This window comes from Anoplopoma fimbria, chromosome 24 (genome assembly GCF_027596085.1).
Source record: "Anoplopoma fimbria isolate UVic2021 breed Golden Eagle Sablefish chromosome 24, Afim_UVic_2022, whole genome shotgun sequence".
Classification (NCBI taxonomy): domain Eukaryota; kingdom Metazoa; phylum Chordata; class Actinopteri; order Perciformes; family Anoplopomatidae; genus Anoplopoma; species Anoplopoma fimbria.
The window spans coordinates 20048094-20068967 of NC_072472.1; the positions used below are offsets into that span (position 1 = coordinate 20048094).

Consider the following 20874-nt stretch of genomic DNA (forward strand, 5'->3'; position numbering starts at 1 on the left):
CTGCAAGACAAGCTGAGCCCGGTGCTGCAGCTGCTACACAACATCTAGATCTACAGTACGGTACTTTCAGCGGTCCGTCAGGCTGTTCACGATGGCTCGATCACAGATTCCAAAATGATCATGAGTTTGAATTGAGCTGAACTCTTGTCAATAGTTATGGATTAAATTATATAATCTCAAAAATGCAGCTATTCAACAAGAGTTAAAGCTCCAAAGCGCGTGGTGAGGAAATATGACCCTGAACACATTCAATTTGGATTCATATTGGCAGGCAGTGGTGGCTGAGGGTAAGCAGTAGAGCTGTTATGAATAGATAGAAGCTTAAAAGCTTCATTCAACATGTTGATATTGCGATAATTTATTGTCTATTATTTATTTTATTTTTTTAGTCTCTGTAATTGTAGTATTGCATAGTCATTTTTTGGGGGAAAAAGATTTAATGATTTTTTATATAACAAAATATTCTGCTTCGATCCACATTTGTTAGCATCTAGTCTTACAAATACAACATTTGCACTGCGGTCAGAAACGCAAAGGGAGGCTCGTTTTTTACGGGGTGCTCTAGCAGCAAAAGTCACAATAAATTACATTTATACATTCAGATAACCATATATATACCATTTATATATCACATCATTTTATATATATTTTATATATATATTTTATATATATATAAATATTAATGGTGAATATATAAAGACAGACGTTCAAAGTTTCATTCAAAAACCTCAATCAAAGCTTTGTGTTTATAAAAATAATTATATTTGGTACAAACCTAGCAAACTCAATATTTATTTCACTTAAACAGTTGTGGCATGACATATATTTACATTATGTCATTTACATTATATATATTTGTTTTACTCTGATTAAAGCAGGCTATGACCATTTAGAGCAATCACATCATAATGCATTATTACAGCGATTATAATGGTTAATAAAAAGACTAAAATGTACATATACGGTACAGTATATATATATATATATATATATATATATATATATATATATATATATATACTGTACCGTATATGTACATTTTAGTCTTTATATATCACATGTGTCTTTATATATATATTTATATAGATATAGTACTAATAACTAATACTAATTTGACAGTGCTAAGTAGATAACAACACATTATAAGCATGTTTATAATGCATGGGCATCATAGAAAGTAGTGTCCCGTAATGTTTTTGTGACAATATGTGGACAAGACATCTCAGTATTTCTCTCTTCTCTGCTTTAACACTGTTTTTTAAACTTTTAAGCTTTCTAGTTCTCAGATGAAGCACCATCTTTGTTGAAACTGCTTTGGTGAAATCATGACGTAGTACTCTTTTTCTTCACAGCTCTGTGGTAGTGACAGTGTGGGGTATTGCGTTTTATGTAATGCAGGTGTGCAACATGCTGGAAATAAAAACACTCCCCATACAGATACACACACTATTCATACAGTAAGCCAAACATTATTCTTATCACATGTGCACATCTTTGTGGACACACACCTCACATGTTCTCTGATCTTCCTTCAAATCCCATTGGTTCCTGAATTATGTTCCCATTCAGCCGTTTGCTTTCTTCTTATCCCCTATGCTACTGTGCTCTCAGATCAGACATGCAGGTAAGGGCTCCCAGGAGTGTGTGTGGTGTGTATGAAAGGGGAAGTGGTGTGGGGAGGATGTGCATGTGACTCAACATGAACACCACTGAGCCAGTGGAGGCAAACTCGTTGGTCTGTAGAACAGGTGTACAGGTGGTGTTTGGTCTGTTTATTTGTTTCTTCTGTGTGTTTACCAGCTCACTTGTTATATAAGTATTTTCTAAAACTGGGGGGCTGTGTGAGTACAATTGATTAACAGCTGAGCTTTTATAATGACCATCACTTTCTTCTCTCCAAATTGCCATTTCTTAACAATATGATGTGGTTTTTATCATTTTTATTCAAGTCACAACCGTTTTAAATCCATCTGCACAAATATGTGCCCTATAGTCACCTCCACCTTCATCCTTGGTTGATTTCGGAGGTAATGCAACCTGCTAAGTAGGCTCAGTGTAAGGGTTGATCACTCACTACTGCAAAAGCTCAATGGAATTAGCTTCCTGCCTAACAAGAACTAGCGCATTATATTATTCCATGGTATGGGTGCGCTGTTTCCGTGATAAATTAGAACTCCTGCATCAGAGTTTGACGTTTAAGGCACAAATGTCATTGGCATGACTCATATTGCTGCTTATCCAGGCCTCAAGACACCCGCACAATTGATCAGATTTTTAGACTCTCATGCAATCGTTTCAGATGTCTTCAGGTCTTCAGGCTGTAACTGTGGATTTAGAGCTAGTCCTGGTTAAACGTTGTGAAATAGTGATACTCCTTACCCAGAGAGGTTGGAAGAAGATATGTATGTTTCTGAAACATTAGAATTCTCCCTTACAACCTGTGGAGCTAACATTAGCGGTGTATGTTAGCACATCTATGCTAGGCTAGCTACTGAAGGTTTACTGAATGTTTAAACATGCTGCTTTTGCTTTTCAATGATTTTCACAGTGATAAAGACCTATCCGGCTCTACTGGAACAGTGTTGTTGCTTAATTTGATTGTCATTTTATTTTGTTCTGTCTTGATCTGCAGGTGATGTGTGTGTTAACTTTTGCACTGTGATCTGTAGACTTTAACTACTAACTTTATCTATTTAACCTGTTTTCCATGCTGAATCAGTAGGACATCCTGGATATATCCTTCCAACACATATTGTAGACTCCTCTGTCTGCTTCTCTATGAAATCACTTTTTAGTTTTTCAGATAAAATCAGATAATATTTCTTCTGAAAGTGCAGTTAGTAACAGTGTGGGCTCCATGGTAGCTCTGACAGTTTGACAGAGTAGCAGCAGGGGGCGGGGCTTTTATAAAAATGTAATTAATAGACTTGTGTCAGAGATTCTGAATCAAAACATCACAATGAGAGCCACACCACAGGGCGGCTGTGGCTCAGTGGAGAGCAGGGTCGTCCCCCAATCAGAGGATCAGCGGTTCGATCCCCGGCTCCGGCAGTCCATGTCGATGTGTCCTTGGGCAAGACACTTAACCCCAAATTGCTCCCGCAGGCTGTTTCTGCGGTGTATGTATGTGTATGAATGTTAGTTAGGGTTCTGATGTGCAGGTGGCACCTTGCATGGTAGCTCCTGTCATCAGTGTATGAATGGGTGTGAATGGGTGAATGATTAGTAATGTAAAAGCGCTTTGAGTGGTCGGAAGACTAGAAAAGCGCTAATACAAGTACAGTCCATTTACCATTTACACCTGTTTGTGCTTTGAATCTCAAAGGTTAAGGAGGGAAAGAAGAAGCACAGACCAATGTGTAACATATGTTAAACACCAACTATAAATAACCTCAGGAGGAAATTAATTCCATTATTTGAACATGATCTCTTTGCAAAAATCTCTGAAGTAACCTATGATAAAAACATGGAAAAAAATATTCTAAAAAATAGAATGTGAATTGCCGCCATCCCCAAACTGACATAACAAGATGAGAAAGTTTTCTTATGGTGATGAGAAATGCTGAAAAGGTCCTGCCTTTCCTGACTGTATGTATATAAATACAGTCTGGTTACCAATATGTAGAATACAATCTTTGTGGGAATCTATCAAACATATCAGAATACCTCTTGAAATCTCTCTTCAAGTTAGAGATGAAAGTTAACTTCAAACTAAAATACATCAGATTAAGACTTGAAGCTTTCTACCCTTACTTTCAGCAAAAGAGGGACGACTCCTGGAAGTTAAGTGTGACATTGAGGTTTTAAGACCGGAGTTGCATGGTAGAAATTATAATGATTAATGAATTTCACAGCTTGTAACGCTGTAATAAATGTATGACAAAATATAAATAGTGGGTCATTTGACTCAGCTAAAGTTATCATACTCATCCCATATAATCACATAGTTTTTACCTACAATATTGCCGCATTATAATGCGGTTTGATATTGCCCAATATTGCCCTTTGTGTGCAAGATTGTATGCAATCTTGCTAATTTAATATTTTCCTCTCAGCTACACTCTATGCTAACTTAGTTGACCTTACAGGTGGGAGAAATCATTTCTGTAATGTCACCCAGTGTTGGGAAATCAACCATTTGGCCTTTATCATCAGCAATGGCTTTTTGCAATTTATAAACTGGGTTTAAATAAAAGTTGCTCTCAATAAGGGCACAGTAGGTGAGGGGCTGTAAGAGCAAAGTTTGATTTAATACTGCAGATTGTTTTGCAAAGACATCATACCAATTATTCCGTGTCAGAAACATCTGGTTTGGTTGTGGTGTGCAGACCCACAATCATTAAATTCCTGGCAGTCCATGAGACCTGACGAATACTAAGTATCGGTGTAGACCTTGAACCTAATTTGGCTCAGTGCTGCATTGGTGGGTGATGAATCATCACATTTAACAAGTTATCCGTTCCTTTGTTGTCTGCCTCCCTGCACAGAAGAGGGGCTAGACTAAGCAATGTTCCCATTCGCTCTCCGTGATCAATAATTGATTGATCCATTGGCACGGTTTTCAGTAATTTATGCTCTACCCACAGGATTCAGTAATGCCGTTCAGAATAGAGATGATGTAGGAGCCATGTATTTGATTTGTGTTTAAGTGTAAAATCCCTCCTAGCACTAGGTGGTGTAACTGGGTGGTGTGTGGCAGAGGCATGGCTCAGAGTCAACACACTGATGCAAATACCCTCGTCATGTAATGCATAAGTAGCAATATATAGCCCCGTACCTTACATCCCAGTAATCTTTAAGATTAATTATTTCTCACTTTAATATACATGTCATAGCAAATTGCTGGCGTCCCTCTACTTATCCCCTACGACACATCGTGAGTTGTTTTTTTTCATTTTCATTTCATTTGAGGATTTGGGAATGTCTAGGAAATGCCATTTTATGTCTCATCTATTTATCAGTGGAGGCATACAAGCTTTTAATGCACATTTTTATACATTTTTAAAGAAAAGAAGGTACATCCTTATTGAAGGTATTCAACTCTGCTTAATACTACAGCACTGTCTTTGCATTTTTTGTTGTTGTATCTGCTCTAGGTGCATAGCAAAGGAACACACTTTTGTAAATAACTGTTTAACTACTGGATTCTACTGCTACTTCCTGGCTGAATATTCCTACAGAGCCACAACGTGAGAGAAATCAGGGCTCTTTGCTTAGCAACTGTTGCTACTTGACAGGTTTCACTGGCTTGGCAGCAGTAAATGTACAGTAGCAGGCAGCGTTTCTTCATGCAGTGTCTATGTGCATGTTTAGGAATCACAATGTATATACGCAAACAGGAACACAATGGACCTCATGCAAGAACATTTTCATATATATTTCATTTTCCTTCATGAGAATTGTAAATTAGTAAAATAAAGTTAAAAAAGTTAAAAATCCACAATAACTAAAATATTATATAAACAGACAGAATAATAAAAGAAATTACTCCTATGACGTCTGGACTACCTGTAAATGTGTCCATAAAAAAATGAAAATTCAAAAAACAAGTAAATTGGTTCTCCTAAATCATGCGTACATCCACTGAAGAACAAATCTGTTCTTACAAGTGGTTGTTGCATTAGGCCCATTGGGGCGACACAATTCAAGAACATGGAATAGCAAGATTAGAGTGAGATAAAAAGGTCTGATGAAAGAGTGTGCTTTCACCATAAGAAACTTTTCTCTCACTCTTCGCTTACTAGTCCTAAACTGGGTGGTGCTCTGGTTACTCTTGGTCTGGCACCTTGCATGGTAGCACCAGTGCATCAATGTGAGTGTGAATGGGTGAATGAAGACATGTAGTGTAAAGCACTTTGAGTAGTCGGAAGACAAGAAAGGCCTCCATACAAATACAAATCCATTTACTGTTTACCATTTAGCTTTCTTATGTTGAAAAAAATCCCCAAAATGTTCAGTTTCAATTGATGTTGTGGTTGTGATGGCTTCAAACACTCATTTGAGAGAGTACCAAGACATATTTGGAATAATGTGTCATTCATATTTGTACATCATTAGCCTCACACAATTTGAATTTGTTACACCAGTGCTATGTGTGCTGACTGTTTTCCTTCTATTTCCATTGTTTATTGATTTGAATGTTCATATATCTAAAGTAATAGATTTACTTTTTAATTAAGTTTAATTGTTGAATCATTTTCAATTTCTGAAGTCATGGGAAAGTATGAGAAACCTTACAAATGAAAATACATCAAAGACAAGAGATCTAGATTTTAGCAATGGAAAAAAAATACCCTTCATTGTTTCCACATATCAATGTTGAAAACACGTACACAAACAGACTTTTATATGGCAGAGTCACCTGCAAGCACATCAGGTGCAATTTATAAGTGTTAACAAAGTTTACCATTCTCCTGCTGAAAACAATGAAAATCTTGTTTGCTGTCATTCACCTACAGACACACTGTGAATGCAGCATTAGGTTAACCTTCTTTTAAAGTGGCCCTATTATGCTTTTCCACTTTTTCCCTCTCCTTTAGTGTGTTATATATATTTTTACATGTAAAAGTCTGTAGAGTGTAAAACCTGAAGTCCAGGCCTAAAAGGAGTTACCCTCCCCCTCAGAAACACGGCTCCTGAGCTGCCTGAAACAGCTCGATTGAATTATCTCCTTCACTTCCGTAACTTTGAGGTCATAATGTTACGGAAATAATTTGCATAAACCTCCGTTAGTTTGGGCCCGCCCTCAACCAAAGCTACAGAGAGAGACGGAGCTGGAGCTCAGGAGGAATAGTTTTTTTAGCTGCCGTCATGAAGAGAAGACGCTGTGTTCTGCTCTGAGAAAGGAAATGTTCTTTGTATGAACCCCCAAAGGAAGATGACTTGAAGAATAAGTGGCTAAACTTTTACCGAGGACAACTTTCAAAACTGGACACAGTTCATGGCTGGATTTTCGACAGGATCACAACCTGTAAGTAGATTTATTATTTGTGGATGATTAATGTTTAACACAACAAAGGTAGCTAACGCTACTCGCCGGGATTCAAAAGCTAACACAGTGCTCAGATGTAACCTCGGCTAACGTTGGCAGCTAACGTTATTGTGATCTAATGGCTCTGCTAATCAGCCTTAGCCCCACTGGTAACACTGTGTAGAATATGAGGACTGAATATGTCCATCGTGAATAGTGTTCAAGTGAGGTGATAGGTTTATGATTACAAGCTGTAATGTTACTGCCACTGTCCACTTTGGTTTGGCTGACTTTGTAGCTATTTTCATGACTGTTACCCTGCTGTTTCTGCTCTGAGCCTCTGGGCTCCTTTCATTAAACTGCCAACAATAGGTCAACTAGACACTTCCCAGCATAAGATGAACAATGTAAAAGGTGTGCATTAGCTACATAGTGCAGTAATTGATTAAACTGTTAACAACTCACCACTGAAAAGTCCTGCTCCAGCTCTGGTTGTGACGGTTGTTTGGGTCTATCGGCTCCTTCCTCCTGACTTTAATAACTGACTCACATTCATACTGGTAGGGCAGCACAGATAATATCGCCAATGCCGCTAATATGGCTAATCAAAGCTACGACAGTGTTTTGGGGCTCAGGGAGCGGAATTCTGTTGGTGGTCCGACTCATGCACTGTGCGGTTGACCAATCGCAACCGAGCGGGCTAGCTGACCAATCAGGGCAGACTTGGCCGTCTGGAGGGAGGAGAAAGCGCTCCAACAGATCATTTCAGAGAGACGGTGAAAAGAGGTGCTGCAGGACAGCCAGGATGAGAAAAACAAGGCGGGTTTTGACCATTAACGCATGTAAACATGTTGCAACTGTAACTTGAGATAAAAATATGCACCTGAAAAAGAGCATAATAGGGTCTGTTTAAGATACCAATAAGCAGTCAATAAAGCAGCTGACACAATTGACAAGCTTCTATTCCTGTGCTTTCATTCATAAACACAACGTATGCAAGCTCTGCTTCCATAAAACAACATAACATAATAGATTTACGCTCACAGCCTCCAATTTAAATGATCACGTTCTTGTATTTTTATTCGTAGTCCAACTTTTTTGTGCTCTGGTGTGCGTAACCTAATAAAGTGTCCGTGCTGCAGCAGAGTCGGTCCTGCCTGTGGTTCCCTCTTGGCTGAACTCCCTACAGTGGGGCGGGGTGTGGGAGGGAACTTGTTTGCCGCAGTTACAGATGCAGCGATGGGGAAGCAATGCATTGCTGCCCTGCAACACTGACAACGCTTGCACACACACACACACACACACGCACGCACGCACACACACACACCCACGCGCACACACAGACCGGCACAATGAGCAGCCAGCCTGAGTGCTGCCAGAGAGCAGGCTGTAGTTTGAAGAGAGCACTTCACAGCTAGAAAGATAGCAGTGTGAACCTCCACACACACACACACACACACACACACACACACACACACACACACACACACACACACACACACACACAGACAGTCTTAACACACATCCTCACACACAGGCATGCAGGAGGAGAAGGAAAAGAGCGTGGAGGTAAGGAAAGACTTTGAGGCCGTTCACAGTTTCAGTATTTATGTGGGTGAGAGGGAGAAACTGTTTGTGTGTGTGTTAGACTGTCTGTGTAAGCATATGTGTGCATTGTGTGTGCCAACTCACCCTGCTGGGTGGTAAGGAGCCTGAGTTGTGTTGCAGAAAACTGCACCGAAGTCTAATTTCCTTCCAGTGTCTTGCCCACCAGGGTCCCTCTCTGCTGTAGTCCCCTATTCTCACTGGCGTTTTACCACAGTGAGCCTCAGCTATACAGGCTGATAGAGCGGAGCCTCTGAATCATTCATATATGTAAATCTCAGTGGTGAGCTACTGTAGGCCCTTTTCTGTGCTGCTTTATTAGTGACACAGTTCAGTAAAAAGCAGGAGATTTCCATCCACTGAACACAGAGAAAACAGCCAGTGTTGTAAGGAGGGATGTCGTGCTGAAACACTTCATTTCTTAGTTGATTGACAGAAAATTGATCAGTTACAATATTAGTAATGTATTAATTGCTTAAGACGTTGATGATGTAAAACCACTAAACTAGTCATGTTTTCATCTTCTCAAATATGCAGACATGGAATCTAGCATGACTGACTTTAGTGCTCTGAGACTACTAGTTTAACTTTACTAACGTTACCATTTCACCTATAATTTAGCCCTCCTCTCGCCTGTCAGCTTTGTCTTTGGCATTCTTCTCCCGAAATACACAGAATCTCTCCTTTCAACATATCCTCAGACAACAGTTGGTTTGATATGAAATGAAAAAAATTACTTCTCATCTTTCGTGCGTTTCCCAACAAAAGTCCAGCAACATGTGTCAATTTCTGCTTGTTACATGCATACTGAAGAAAAAAACTTAGTTAGGTTTAGGAAAATATTGTGGTCTTTTCTTGTGGATAACATTGGAATTAATTTCATCGGATACCTTCCAATTATAGCTCATTCATGTTCGTATAGCTACGACCCCTGTAAGAGAACAGCCAGCTACATTGCACATCTCAATCTTGCCTCTCTCCAAACCCGAGCTGTCTCTCTAATATTCTCATTCCTAATCCTTTTCATCCTTGTTACTCCCAACGAGGATGGAAAGACAAGTCTCCTCGTCTTTGTTCCTCGTTGTCCAGTTGGCACCTCAAGTTCCTCCCAAGCTCTCTCCCTCACCACTTCTGCAGTAGCTGCCCAGCCTTCAGGCAGCTCTTCACTATCATCCAGTGCATGTCTTAGCTCCTCCTTGACGTCACTGCAGTCTTCTTCTTCAACTTCCACCATTTGATCCTTGGCTCTGCCTTCACTGTTGTCCTCTTCTTAATCTCTAAAGTCATCCTATGGATTACCATCCAATGCTACCTAGCTACGTACTCCCCTGCCTCCACTTTGCAGTCTCTAATCTCTTTCAGATTGCACCTCCTGCATAAGAATTTATACGTGTGTACCCCATTGCCATTCTTTCCCAAAATCCACCACCATCTTTGCTTCTAAATTCTTCTCCTTGATTCATCACCTCTCGTTCCCCTCACCAACATGCCCATTGAAGCTTCTGAAGGCTCCGCTCCAATCACCACTCTCTCCTCCTTGTGGACACTCTCCACCACTTCATCCAACTCACTCCAGAATCACTCTTTCTCTTCCATCTCACTCCTAACTTATGGGGCATTTGCTTTGTCAACATTCATCAGCAACTCAGTTTCCCACTTCATACTCATCTGTCTTACACACTCTTCACCTCCAACACACTCTTGTCATACCCTTCTTCCATTTCTTCACCCATTTACACCATGTAGAACAGTTTGAATCCATCTCTGATGCTCCTGGCCTTGCTCCCCTTCTACATGGTCTCTGGACATAGTATATTTATGTTCATTCTCCATCATATCAGCCAGCTGTCTCCTTTTTTTTTTACCACTCGTAAAGGAACATTCCAAGTTCCAACTATCAACTTCACACTCCTACCTTCTCTCCTCTGGTGCTGCCTCCGGACATACCTTCCCCCTCTCCTTCTCCTTTTGTCACCCGGGCCTTAACCGATCCAGTGTGGAATTCTGATTTATGATCCGCATATAAGTTTTGAAATAGGTTTTATGCCGGATACCCTTCCTGACGCAACCCTCCACATTTATCTGAGCTTGGTATTGGCACAAAGAATGTACTGGCTCGTGCATCCCCGGTGGCCGACTTATAAACCAGCTCAAATTTAAAGGAAAAATGTGTTTTTAGTTAAAACTTATTCACGCTGTATTCCAATTTCTGCAATTACTTTCATGTGCAAAATATTATCTACTGGCCAGAATGACAAGCTACCTTTTTACTCTTTTCATTCAAACACTAACTCGTAGTCCTATTAGTTTTATAACAAAACATTGGCCACAGACATGTTTTCATCTTGACAAAATCAGAGCCAGCTGGAGCTGTCCGATATTTGCTAGAAAACGGTTTGTGTTAATGACTGAAAAGCATGTTGACTCCTCTTGTTTCTGTCCCACGGCCTCCCTTTGTGAGAGCCAAAAAGTGGCCTCTAGCCCATTGATGCTTTATCTCTGTCTTCCTCTCACTCTCTCTCTCTTTCTCCCTCTCTCTTTCTCCCCCTCTCTCTTTCTCCCTCTCTCTCTCTCTCTCTCTTCTCTCTCTCTCTCTGGCTCGTCCTTTGTCTTGTCAGAATGCAGGTATTGTTCAGAGGGGAAAGCCCCTATGTTTTCTGGACTGGATGTGGGGGGGTTTAAGAGGTAGACTTGTATGAGAAAGAGAAAGGTACGGCAGCTCAAACTGAATGGAAGGAGAAATAAATCATTCCCCAGCCTTTGAGCTATTGTTGATATAAGCAACATTATGCTCACTTGGTGAAAGATAATGTGGCTAACCAAATTTCAGTTGCTATTTAAAGAGACCCGTGCCTGTACTACAAATGCACCTATTGTATAGTCCTACAAGAACCAATAACAAATGGCACAAACCAGCCTTCAAACCAGACTTCAAAAATCAAACAATAATTCTGGTGATATTTTGTATTTTGCTCATTGTCAGCAGATCTCATGTGCAGACCTAAACCAACAATGAATGCATCCTTAGTAGTGTGTGTATATCCAAAACCTGATATATGTTCTTACTCTGTGCCACAGAGCGCCATTGTTGTCCAAAAGTGTTTAAACACACATCAGCCACTGTAGAACTTGCTAATATGTTTCTTCATGACCATAAACACACCGGAATACTCACTAATTCACCCAATGTGGTGATTTGTTGACAAAAAGAAAACATATAATACTGCCAGCCTTTTCTAAGCTGTTGATTAACAGCTCTGTCCTCGACAGCCCCAGTGTCTCATTGCTTATCTCAGCCTGCCTCAGCAATATGGATCAAAAGGGATAAAGGAACACCATCTTTAACTCACTACGACTGAACTCCTGCTGATTCCAGTCAGTGATTTTATTCCGCACAATATCAGTCTCCCAGCTCAGCTCCACTCTGCCTCCTCCAACAAAGTCTGCAAGAAATCTAGGCATCTTGTATGGCAGCAAACAAATGATAATCACAATAATTATTTTAGCTTCCCACAATTAAATAAACTCAATAGCCTGCGAGATTTACATTAAAAAAATGAATGCTCTGCTCAACGAAAATCATGTAAATAACAACACAGCTGAGGACTCCACCCCTGCTTCTCCTCTATATAGCAGTGTGTGCCTTCATACCAGGCAACAGATCTTACATTTATGCATTTGTTTTCCCAAACTCTTGCAAGTAATTATTCACAAAAACACACACGGCCATCAGGGACACGTCTAAGACTGTCTAAAAACTGATGCTAGAGCGTCAAGTATGAAGTGACGGACTCTGACCAAGCATCCGTATTTGACGGGGTGAGAGTGATGATGTGTTGGTATTTCTTTAATGTGAGACACAGTGGAGGGACATGGCTTCATTCTGTTGATGCATAAACAGCCACTTGTGAAGCAGTGTTGATATTTCTCTTGAATGGACATATTTGTAGTTGTGTCTTTAACCTAGTGTGGGGGAAGTGCTGTGTGTAAACATCATTTATCAGCCACAGAGTGGGTTCAGTTCACAGCACGGATTCCACATGGTATCTTTCTCTGATTCAAGGGCTCTGCGGTGGTGGAAATCTGGAAGGTTCATTTCAGTATAAACATGTAAAAATGTGATGGAACTGACATAAGTACAGAGTATACGAGCAAATCCCCAAACTTGCCTCAAGTGGCTTTTCAATCTGTACAGCATACAACACCCTCTGTCCTTAGAACCTTTTTTCAGATAAGGAAAAATCTGTAAGAGACAATCTGAGCCCATCAACTTCCTTCAGGAACTGCTCTCATGACCTATAAGAGCACTTAGTGGTTGGACTCTGTTTTTACCCTGTGCCTGGACTATCTGAAGATAAGACGTTGGGTCACTCTTGGGGTCACTCCATGTTTTATGACCCCACCTTTCTGGGTTTTGTGAGCATCCCTAGTCCAGAGGACAAAGAGAAGCAACCAATTGTAATAAACAAGTTAAAGAAACATTTTCTTGATATTTTAGTTCTAGTCATAGTAAGTCCCTATATCTTATAATCTGTATTAAAACATCTGAGTTTATAAAGTTATGGATAGTTAACTCTGTTTGCAATTATTTTAGTTTCATGCCATATAACCTTATCTCAACCACAGCACAGGACAACAGAGGGGGGAAGGACTGTTTTTTCTCCCCCTTTTCTTGTCTCTCATACAGAACACTGATGGGTGCTGAAATGTTGAGAATATTTGTATCCATTCATTTATTTTGCATATAGGTACACATACATGTATATCTACATAGCTCTGTCTGTGTCATGATAACACTGTCTATCTATGTTGTGTAATTGTTTAATTCATTCAGTGTACAGGTTTTATTCAGTGATTCAAATCAAACTATTTGGTATCATGAGAGCTGAGATAGCACTGAGTTCAAATATGGAAGAGTTAAAATGACTTTTTAAGTAACTAGTATTAATTTAGCAAAGTAAGGTTAAATTAAGTAATCAAAATAGTTGGTAAGAAGGGAGTGGTTTGCTCATGCCCCCAATACAACTTCAACCCCCTTTCTCAAGAAGATAGAGCAACAGAGGAGCAGAGGGGGGGAACCTCCAGCCAATATGAGATGCAACAACCTGAGAACTGCCTCCCTTCACCTGGTTTCTAAAACACTACAATGATTCTACTATGGTCAATAACTATGAATCCTGCACACCAGATCTCTCCCTCATGGCTCTGCCGGTTCTGCCTCTTCTCTGGTATTCCGTTCCTGGTCTATCTACGGCCCTCCTATGTCGTCTAATGTGCCATGCAGCTCCGACCTGCGACGCACCAACGTGCTGAAGATTAATTCCAGCAACTATTGAGAGCAACAGACTCTTAAACTGGCAAATATGCCCTAATGACCCCTGCTGCTACAAAGGGGGGTGAAGAGAAGATTCATCCTTCTGCTGAGAGAGATGAAGATGAGGAAGAACGGTTCAAGCCGAACCTCAACGAAGAAGACGACCAGGTTACGAAGACATCAGAGAAAGCCGAATCAACTGCCACTGAGCGAGAGCTGGAAGAGTGTGATTCAACCAACTACAATCATCCAACCAGATGCAGAGGCCTTCAGAGGAACAGCTGCCAGCTTTACCTCCAATCTGCCCATCAGAGCCGTCAGGTGAAACAATACCATTCCCAGATGTAAACGCGTTTTTAATGTTCATAGGCCAAATACATTTGAGTGGCATGATAAGATAATCTTAGATATGAATATCTCCGACCAAAAGATCTACATTCAATTTAAATGAAAACTTATATAAAGGTGCTTCTTAATCTTCCCTGGTGCTTCTCAAACTCTCAGCTGCTTAATGGTGCATAAATCACTTGAACTAAATTGAATCTAAAACGTCAATCGGTGAAGTTAATTTATTGGTCATTGATATGAGTCACTGATTCTACCTGGTCACAACTTTTCATTTAGTTGTGGTTCATTATGCATTGTACTCTTCATCCTATTCTTTATTATTTCCTTTTTTTTTCTGTTTACTCTTCATCCTATTGTTTATTCGTTCCCTTTATTCTGTTTATTTTTATCATTTAGTCATTTATTTTATGTTTAGTAGTTTAGTTATGTAGTTTGTCTAATAAATGTTTCATTTAAAAAGAACTTGATCATTTGATATGTGTGTATATGAAATAATAGGTCACTGTACACCTTGAGAAGAACTCCGCAGCAACTCTGAGATTAAGATTAGATTGATTAATATCACATTTTGAAGTTTTCCCTGTTTTTCAAAACAGGGTGGCGTCCAAATTAAGTCCTATGTCAAATTCTGTTAGGTAAACTAATGGTGGAAACTTGAGTACCATCGTTCTTTTATACTCATAATTTAGTTATTAATACTAGTTACATCATAACTACATTATCCTGATATTAATTACTTATTACTTATTAAATCTGCTACCAGCAACAACGCTACAAGGGGAAAAAATGGAAGAAACTTTGAGAACAGCAACAGAGGAGGACAGACTTGAGAGAGCAGACAGAGGAGCTTAAGTTTCAGTTGACAGCCTTGAGGATGGAGAATAAGATTTGCTCTGGTTTTGTCCCTGTTAGGGGAGACGTCCTCTCAAGAACTGCCCAGTTGCTGATTGCTTCGTAGGGTTTTACCAAGTCTAGTAACATCACAGAAGTGCTCTCATGCTGTTTGAGTTTAGGAGTCACTGTGGAACACTACAGTTCACACCCTGGAGTGTGTGGCTTGTGCATGTATTCACATTTGTCTCACAGATTCTGCTATTGTATATGAAATGTGCTGTGAAATTGTTTCACAGGCATCCTTATCAATTAATACACCTCAGTCACTGTTTATTAAAGTGTAATTGAGTTTTTAGTTACTGGCTCTCTGTGTTCCACACGTTAACAGTGTTATCCTCAGGCTGAAAACTCACCTCTTCAAGAAGTACTACCCTGAGCCTGTAGCCCCGTGAGTGGTTGTCTGTCTTATTGCACCCTGTGATTAGTTGTTGCACTTACTGTATTGACAGCTGGGATCGGCTCCAGTTCCCCCGCACTTATTGAACTTGATTTGTTTACTGCACTTATCCTGGATGGATGGATGTGTAGCACTTAGTTATACCCTGGATTAGTCTTTGCAATTATTGTTTGTCTCACAGAATCTGCCTCTGTACTATACTTTGCTCTGTGAATGCTTTCACAGATGCTTGTTTAAGAAAGGAATGCACATATGACCTCAGTGACTGTTTATTAAAATACCTATGTTGAATTTTTAGTTACTGGCTCTTTGGATAAAAGTTCTGCAAATGACTGTAATGTAATGTAATGTAATCCTCAGTGTTATGGGTCCATCTAGTGGTTCAGGTCAGGTAACACTGTACCGCACTGTATACTGGTGAATCAGGATGCAGGATACAGCTACTGCAGCTGTGTTACTGTGATAGTCCTCACACAAGTACGGAATTACCTGCCGCAGTTCTCCTGCAGGCAGACCACTTCAGAAGTGTAGTCAGAGAGAGAGAGAAGCTAAAATACAGACAGCTGTAGCAGGGTGACATGTTGTTTTGTATCTTGGCATCAATTTTGAGACCCAATGTGTATTCATGCAGCAGATGCTAGAGCAGAAATCCACCACCAGGATGTGCTTCACTAATGTTCAGTTTCATGTTAGTATAAAATGAATGGAAAACAGTGGCGGAATCGGGATTTTAAATCTTAAATGCTGTGGCAAGTTTAGATAGATGATATGTATATAAGTGTGTGGCACTGAACAGACTAGAACCCAAAAGTAGACACAAACACAACAGTAAAGAGCAATGGTTCTCACCAACTTTAATCTAGTAGCAACTGAAGGCATTTCTCACCGGGCAGGCAGATTATACAATGCTCAAAATGAAATGAACAGCTTGTATTTTCCTAGAATGCCTTATGCTTAAATCAGACACATGCAGACACACTGTAGAGTAGAAGACTAATAATGTCTATAGTGAAAGTCACTGTTGCAGCCAATCAGCAGACAATCAGCTAGCATTACATTCTGACAGAGAGATGTAGTTAGATCCAGCAGGTTGTAACTTGTAAAAAAGATATTAACCTACTGCGGTTTATAATTTCCTCCTGGTATGAACACACATCAGCACTCCACCAGGCGCTCGTCTCTTACCTGAACAGAGACACGTGTGCAGCGTCAACCCCGTTCTCACTTCTAACCTGTCGAACCGGATGCTTGGCCAGTGACCCTCGATGTCTGATACCGCCAGACAGAGTCTTATTAGACGCTCAGGGCGACTGACGTAGTACACAGAGCATGAAAGTCAATTTAAGGAGGAGGCTGGGAGGATGGTCGGGTCAAGGAAACATAAGCTTCGACCCAGAAGACCACCGTTCATGTCCCCAAACCAAGTCAACACTTATTTACCTTACCTTACTTTTGTTACGTAACAATATACGCTAAACTAACGTGCGTATGTAGGTTACGTAACAAACATATTTATTTTAACCCAAACCAAAAACTTTTCCTAAACCTTACCCAAGTGGGTGCAACGTTTATTTGAAAAGAGACTGTATGCATAACAAGCAGAAACTGTATATTTCCTGTGAACATGGAGGTTTATTTTGAAAAGACACTTTGCATATGCATATGCAACGAGCAGAAACTGACCGATGATTATAACTCATGAATAAAAAGGTTGTAACTGTGATGACAGAAACTGACTTTTATTGATAGAGATGCAAGTTGTAATGTGGATATCCTACATGTAGAGACTATACAAGAATGTTTATTTCAAAAGAACAATATTGCAGAAACGAACTCAAATAGTAGATTGACTGACCCATTCTAACATGACATCCTTTAGCTAAATTCCAACAGAATCTGTTTTTATTATAGATTGACCAAAATACAACCAGATCATCTCTGATAGATAATCCCATATTTGGACTGCATGCTGTAGTTAAGATTCCAACATCTTTTACTCAGAGTAAATGCCTGATAAAAAAACACCTCAGGTTAAAGCAGTCCCATGTGAACTGAAGTCCTTGTTAGGCATCAGGCCAGTGTTGTCTCCTTTGTTTGGGATTAACATGCGGGCTTTCAGTGAAGCTGTTGCTTCTCTGCAACTCGGCCTGGTGCATTAATACTGTACCTTTACTGAAAACACAGATCTTCTTATCAAAGTGTTTATTCCATCAGCTGAACTATGTTCTCTAAATGGCCTTTGCCCTGCATACATAAACCCTGGGACCACATCATATTATCATGTTACTATAATTATAATGTTTTGACATAATGCATAAATTGTCAGACCTTTTTTGGTATGTATAAATGAAACACTGCAGTATGAGGATAATTATGTATTATATGATATATCATTCTCTCCATGATCAGGTCACTCAGATCATCTGTAAAACATTCTGTTGAATCGAGAAAAAACATTTGCAGAAACATTTGAACGGAGGAGAAGCAGGGTGTGCGGTGATCACATTACTAAATAATATCAAGTGATTTCAGTGTGAAGAGGAAGAACAAAATGACAAAGAAAGATTTTAATCCTATAAAGTTCCAGTGGTAAGTGATCCCAAAATAAGTTTCTGAAATTTGATAAATGAGATTTAAGGGTTGTTACAGTTGAAATATTGTTTATTTTTGTATTTATAGCATTATCCATCTTCATGTGCATTATTTTGAGCACTGAGAAGCATTTAACTTAAATATTTTTACATTGTCATATTCTCTGTTTCTATGACTTTTTTTTTTTTATAAAACCCAAGCAATATGTCATGAAGAGAAATGTTACATAATAAGTACAGCGACTAAAGGCTGGAAATGAATGTATCAAACGTAGTCATAATCTATCAGACCTGTATTTTGATGTGATGCTGAAGAGTATGCAAGTTGTCACAGACTGTAGGAAATCAAATTCATCCTTGAGCTTTAGTTTTGAAGTGAATTCTGCTGTTGTTATTGGGACTTAAATTGTATCCACAGGGTCTACATGAGGAAGAAAATGTTTCTTTCAACAGCAGAACAGTTTGCTTGCTTTGCTCATACCTTCAATATGTTCAGCGAGGTTGATTCACTAGGTATGCTACTCTGTGGGCGTGGGATGCTCTCTGGCTGGGAAGCAATAAATTCACTTTACTACAATTACGCATCAATGCGTCATTCTGGCAGTCAAAAAAATTCAGACTCAGTTTTGTTATAATTCAGAAATTATAACAAAACTATTCATATTCGTGGGACAATCGACACAAAAGTAGCTGTTTGCAGTTTGAATCTGCAGCGTTGGCCAGCTGGGGGCACTCTGCATCAAGACTGAGGGAAACCGCTCGGTTGACCTGCTGCTACATGTACACAGCAGCTGCATACTCACTATATGAATATGAATATATATATATTTTTTTTCATAATACAAATTTGCACTAGTTAAGGACAAGTGGTATGGCAGATTATTCTGGTAATGAGTTCAGAAATGAGACTAACATTAGGAGGAGAATACCGTATTTTCCGCACTATAAGGCGCACTTAAAAGCCTTTAATTTTCTCAAAAAACGACAGTGCGCCTTATAATCCGGAGCGCTTTATATATGGATTAATTCTGGTTGTGCTTACTGACCTCGAAGCGGTTTTGTGTGGTACACGGCGCTCTGTCAACATGTTTTAGTACGACTTTGGTAAACTACAAAGCCGCACCGCAGCAGCATCACGGCCACCGTAGTCAGGAGCGTCGCGGAGTAATACATACTGTGCTTCACCATCACATTACAGTGTGTGTGTATAAGGACCCCAACATGGCTCCTGTCAAGAGACACGCTTACGACGCGGACTTCACACTCAAGGCTGTCAGTCACGCAGGAGAACATGGGAATAGAGCAGCTGCGAGACAATTCAACGTTAATGAATCAATGGTAGGAAGTGGAGGAAGTTTGACTGACTGACTGTTTTGTTTCGCTTAATGCGCCTTATAGTCCGGTGCGCCTTATATATGAAAAAAGATCGAAAATAGACCATTCATTGACAGTGCGCCTTATAATCCAGTGCGCCCTATAGTGCGGAAAATACGGTACTCAGGAGGAGAGGTATAAAGACAGTGGGCATTCCTGACAGAGAGAGAGAGAGAGAGAGAGAGAGAGAGAGAGAGCCAGTGGAGGGGAATGTATGTTGGGGATTGAGTATGAGTGTGTCTGTGTGTGTGTGAGAGCAAAAGCCCGTATGCAAAACCTTGCTCTCAGAAAGCACGGACCTTCTTTCTAGCTTTCTTGCTCGGTCCGACTGAAGCTCTTCGTCTCTCTGCCTTGAAGCTCCGTGCTGCTGCAGAGTCCGTCCGACGACTCTTCTCTACAGGAATGTCTCCCATAGTCAAAAGCCCAGAGTGCACCCCGGTGCTGTGCCACTGCAAAGTTGCCTGCACCAACAACACTTTGTCGCTGATGTTTGGATGCAAGGTAGGTTGCAGCACCACTCTGTTTGCTTCAGAGGAGCAAGGGGACGTTGACAGTTGCTGAACTTAAGTAGTACTGTGCTAGAGATTTTTCTATCAGACTTATTATCCTGTGCTACTCTCTGTATTATTGTTTGCTTGGTACCTGATGGAAGAGAATCTATATGGGATGAGGTGTACGCCGTTGGTTGTGTCCGTCCCTGTACCACCCTTCATATCGCTGTGACAGGCCTTTAATTTGCTGTAATTAGTAGGAGAGTTGTTCATTTTTAACAGAGGTTTGTTTCATTTGTCAGCGACTAGCAGAACTGCCCCAGCAAAGGACGTGTTCATACCAAATGGAAGGCAAATTGCGGAGATTTTTCTCATTCGCTATATCTTGCTAGCCACACCTCGGCTGGTTTCCTACAGCGGGATGAAACCAATACAAACTGATTTGCTGTGATTAAATTGAAATAAACAGATAAAAAAGGGTGCTGAGATAATGATGCATATTCGTAAAACGTCTGAATTCATGCTTGTAATGTCTGTCCGCATGACGACAAGCAAACAATGTTAACATTGCAGCTGCTAATCTAGTCTTAAATAGGTAGCAACATTATTGTTTGTACCATAGACAGTCTATGGTTTGCACACATGAAGTTTCAACTGGTCTCTGTATAAATATGAGGTCCTATCGTAGAGCCAGGTGCCAACAGACGGCTACAATATTTTTTTTCATGAGCATGATTGATAGTCTACAGCAATCATGCAATTTGATAAACAGCCTAAACATATAGATACATGTTTCACAGAGTTATAAAATGGTTTTGTTCAAACCATTTTTTACAGATACATACATTTAGGATAAAAAGGCACTGGGATGGACTGAGGGATGCACTGAT

At 40.0% G+C, this 20874-nt stretch overlaps 1 protein-coding gene across 2 annotated transcripts in view; it reads left to right on the top strand.

Moving 5' to 3' along the window:
• Positions 1-20874, top strand: part of dlg2 (discs, large homolog 2 (Drosophila)) — a 175941-nt gene that overhangs the window by 49182 nt on the left and 105885 nt on the right. Inside the window, exon 1 of one of the 2 annotated variants that reach the window (XM_054625182.1) lies at positions 19896-19994. The exons of the other annotated variant lie outside the window; for it this stretch is intronic. Coding sequence (XP_054481157.1) covers positions 19896-19994 — 99 coding nt within the window. Of the gene's footprint in view, positions 1-19895; positions 19995-20874 lie in introns of those variants that run through there. 2 annotated transcript variants of the gene reach the window in all.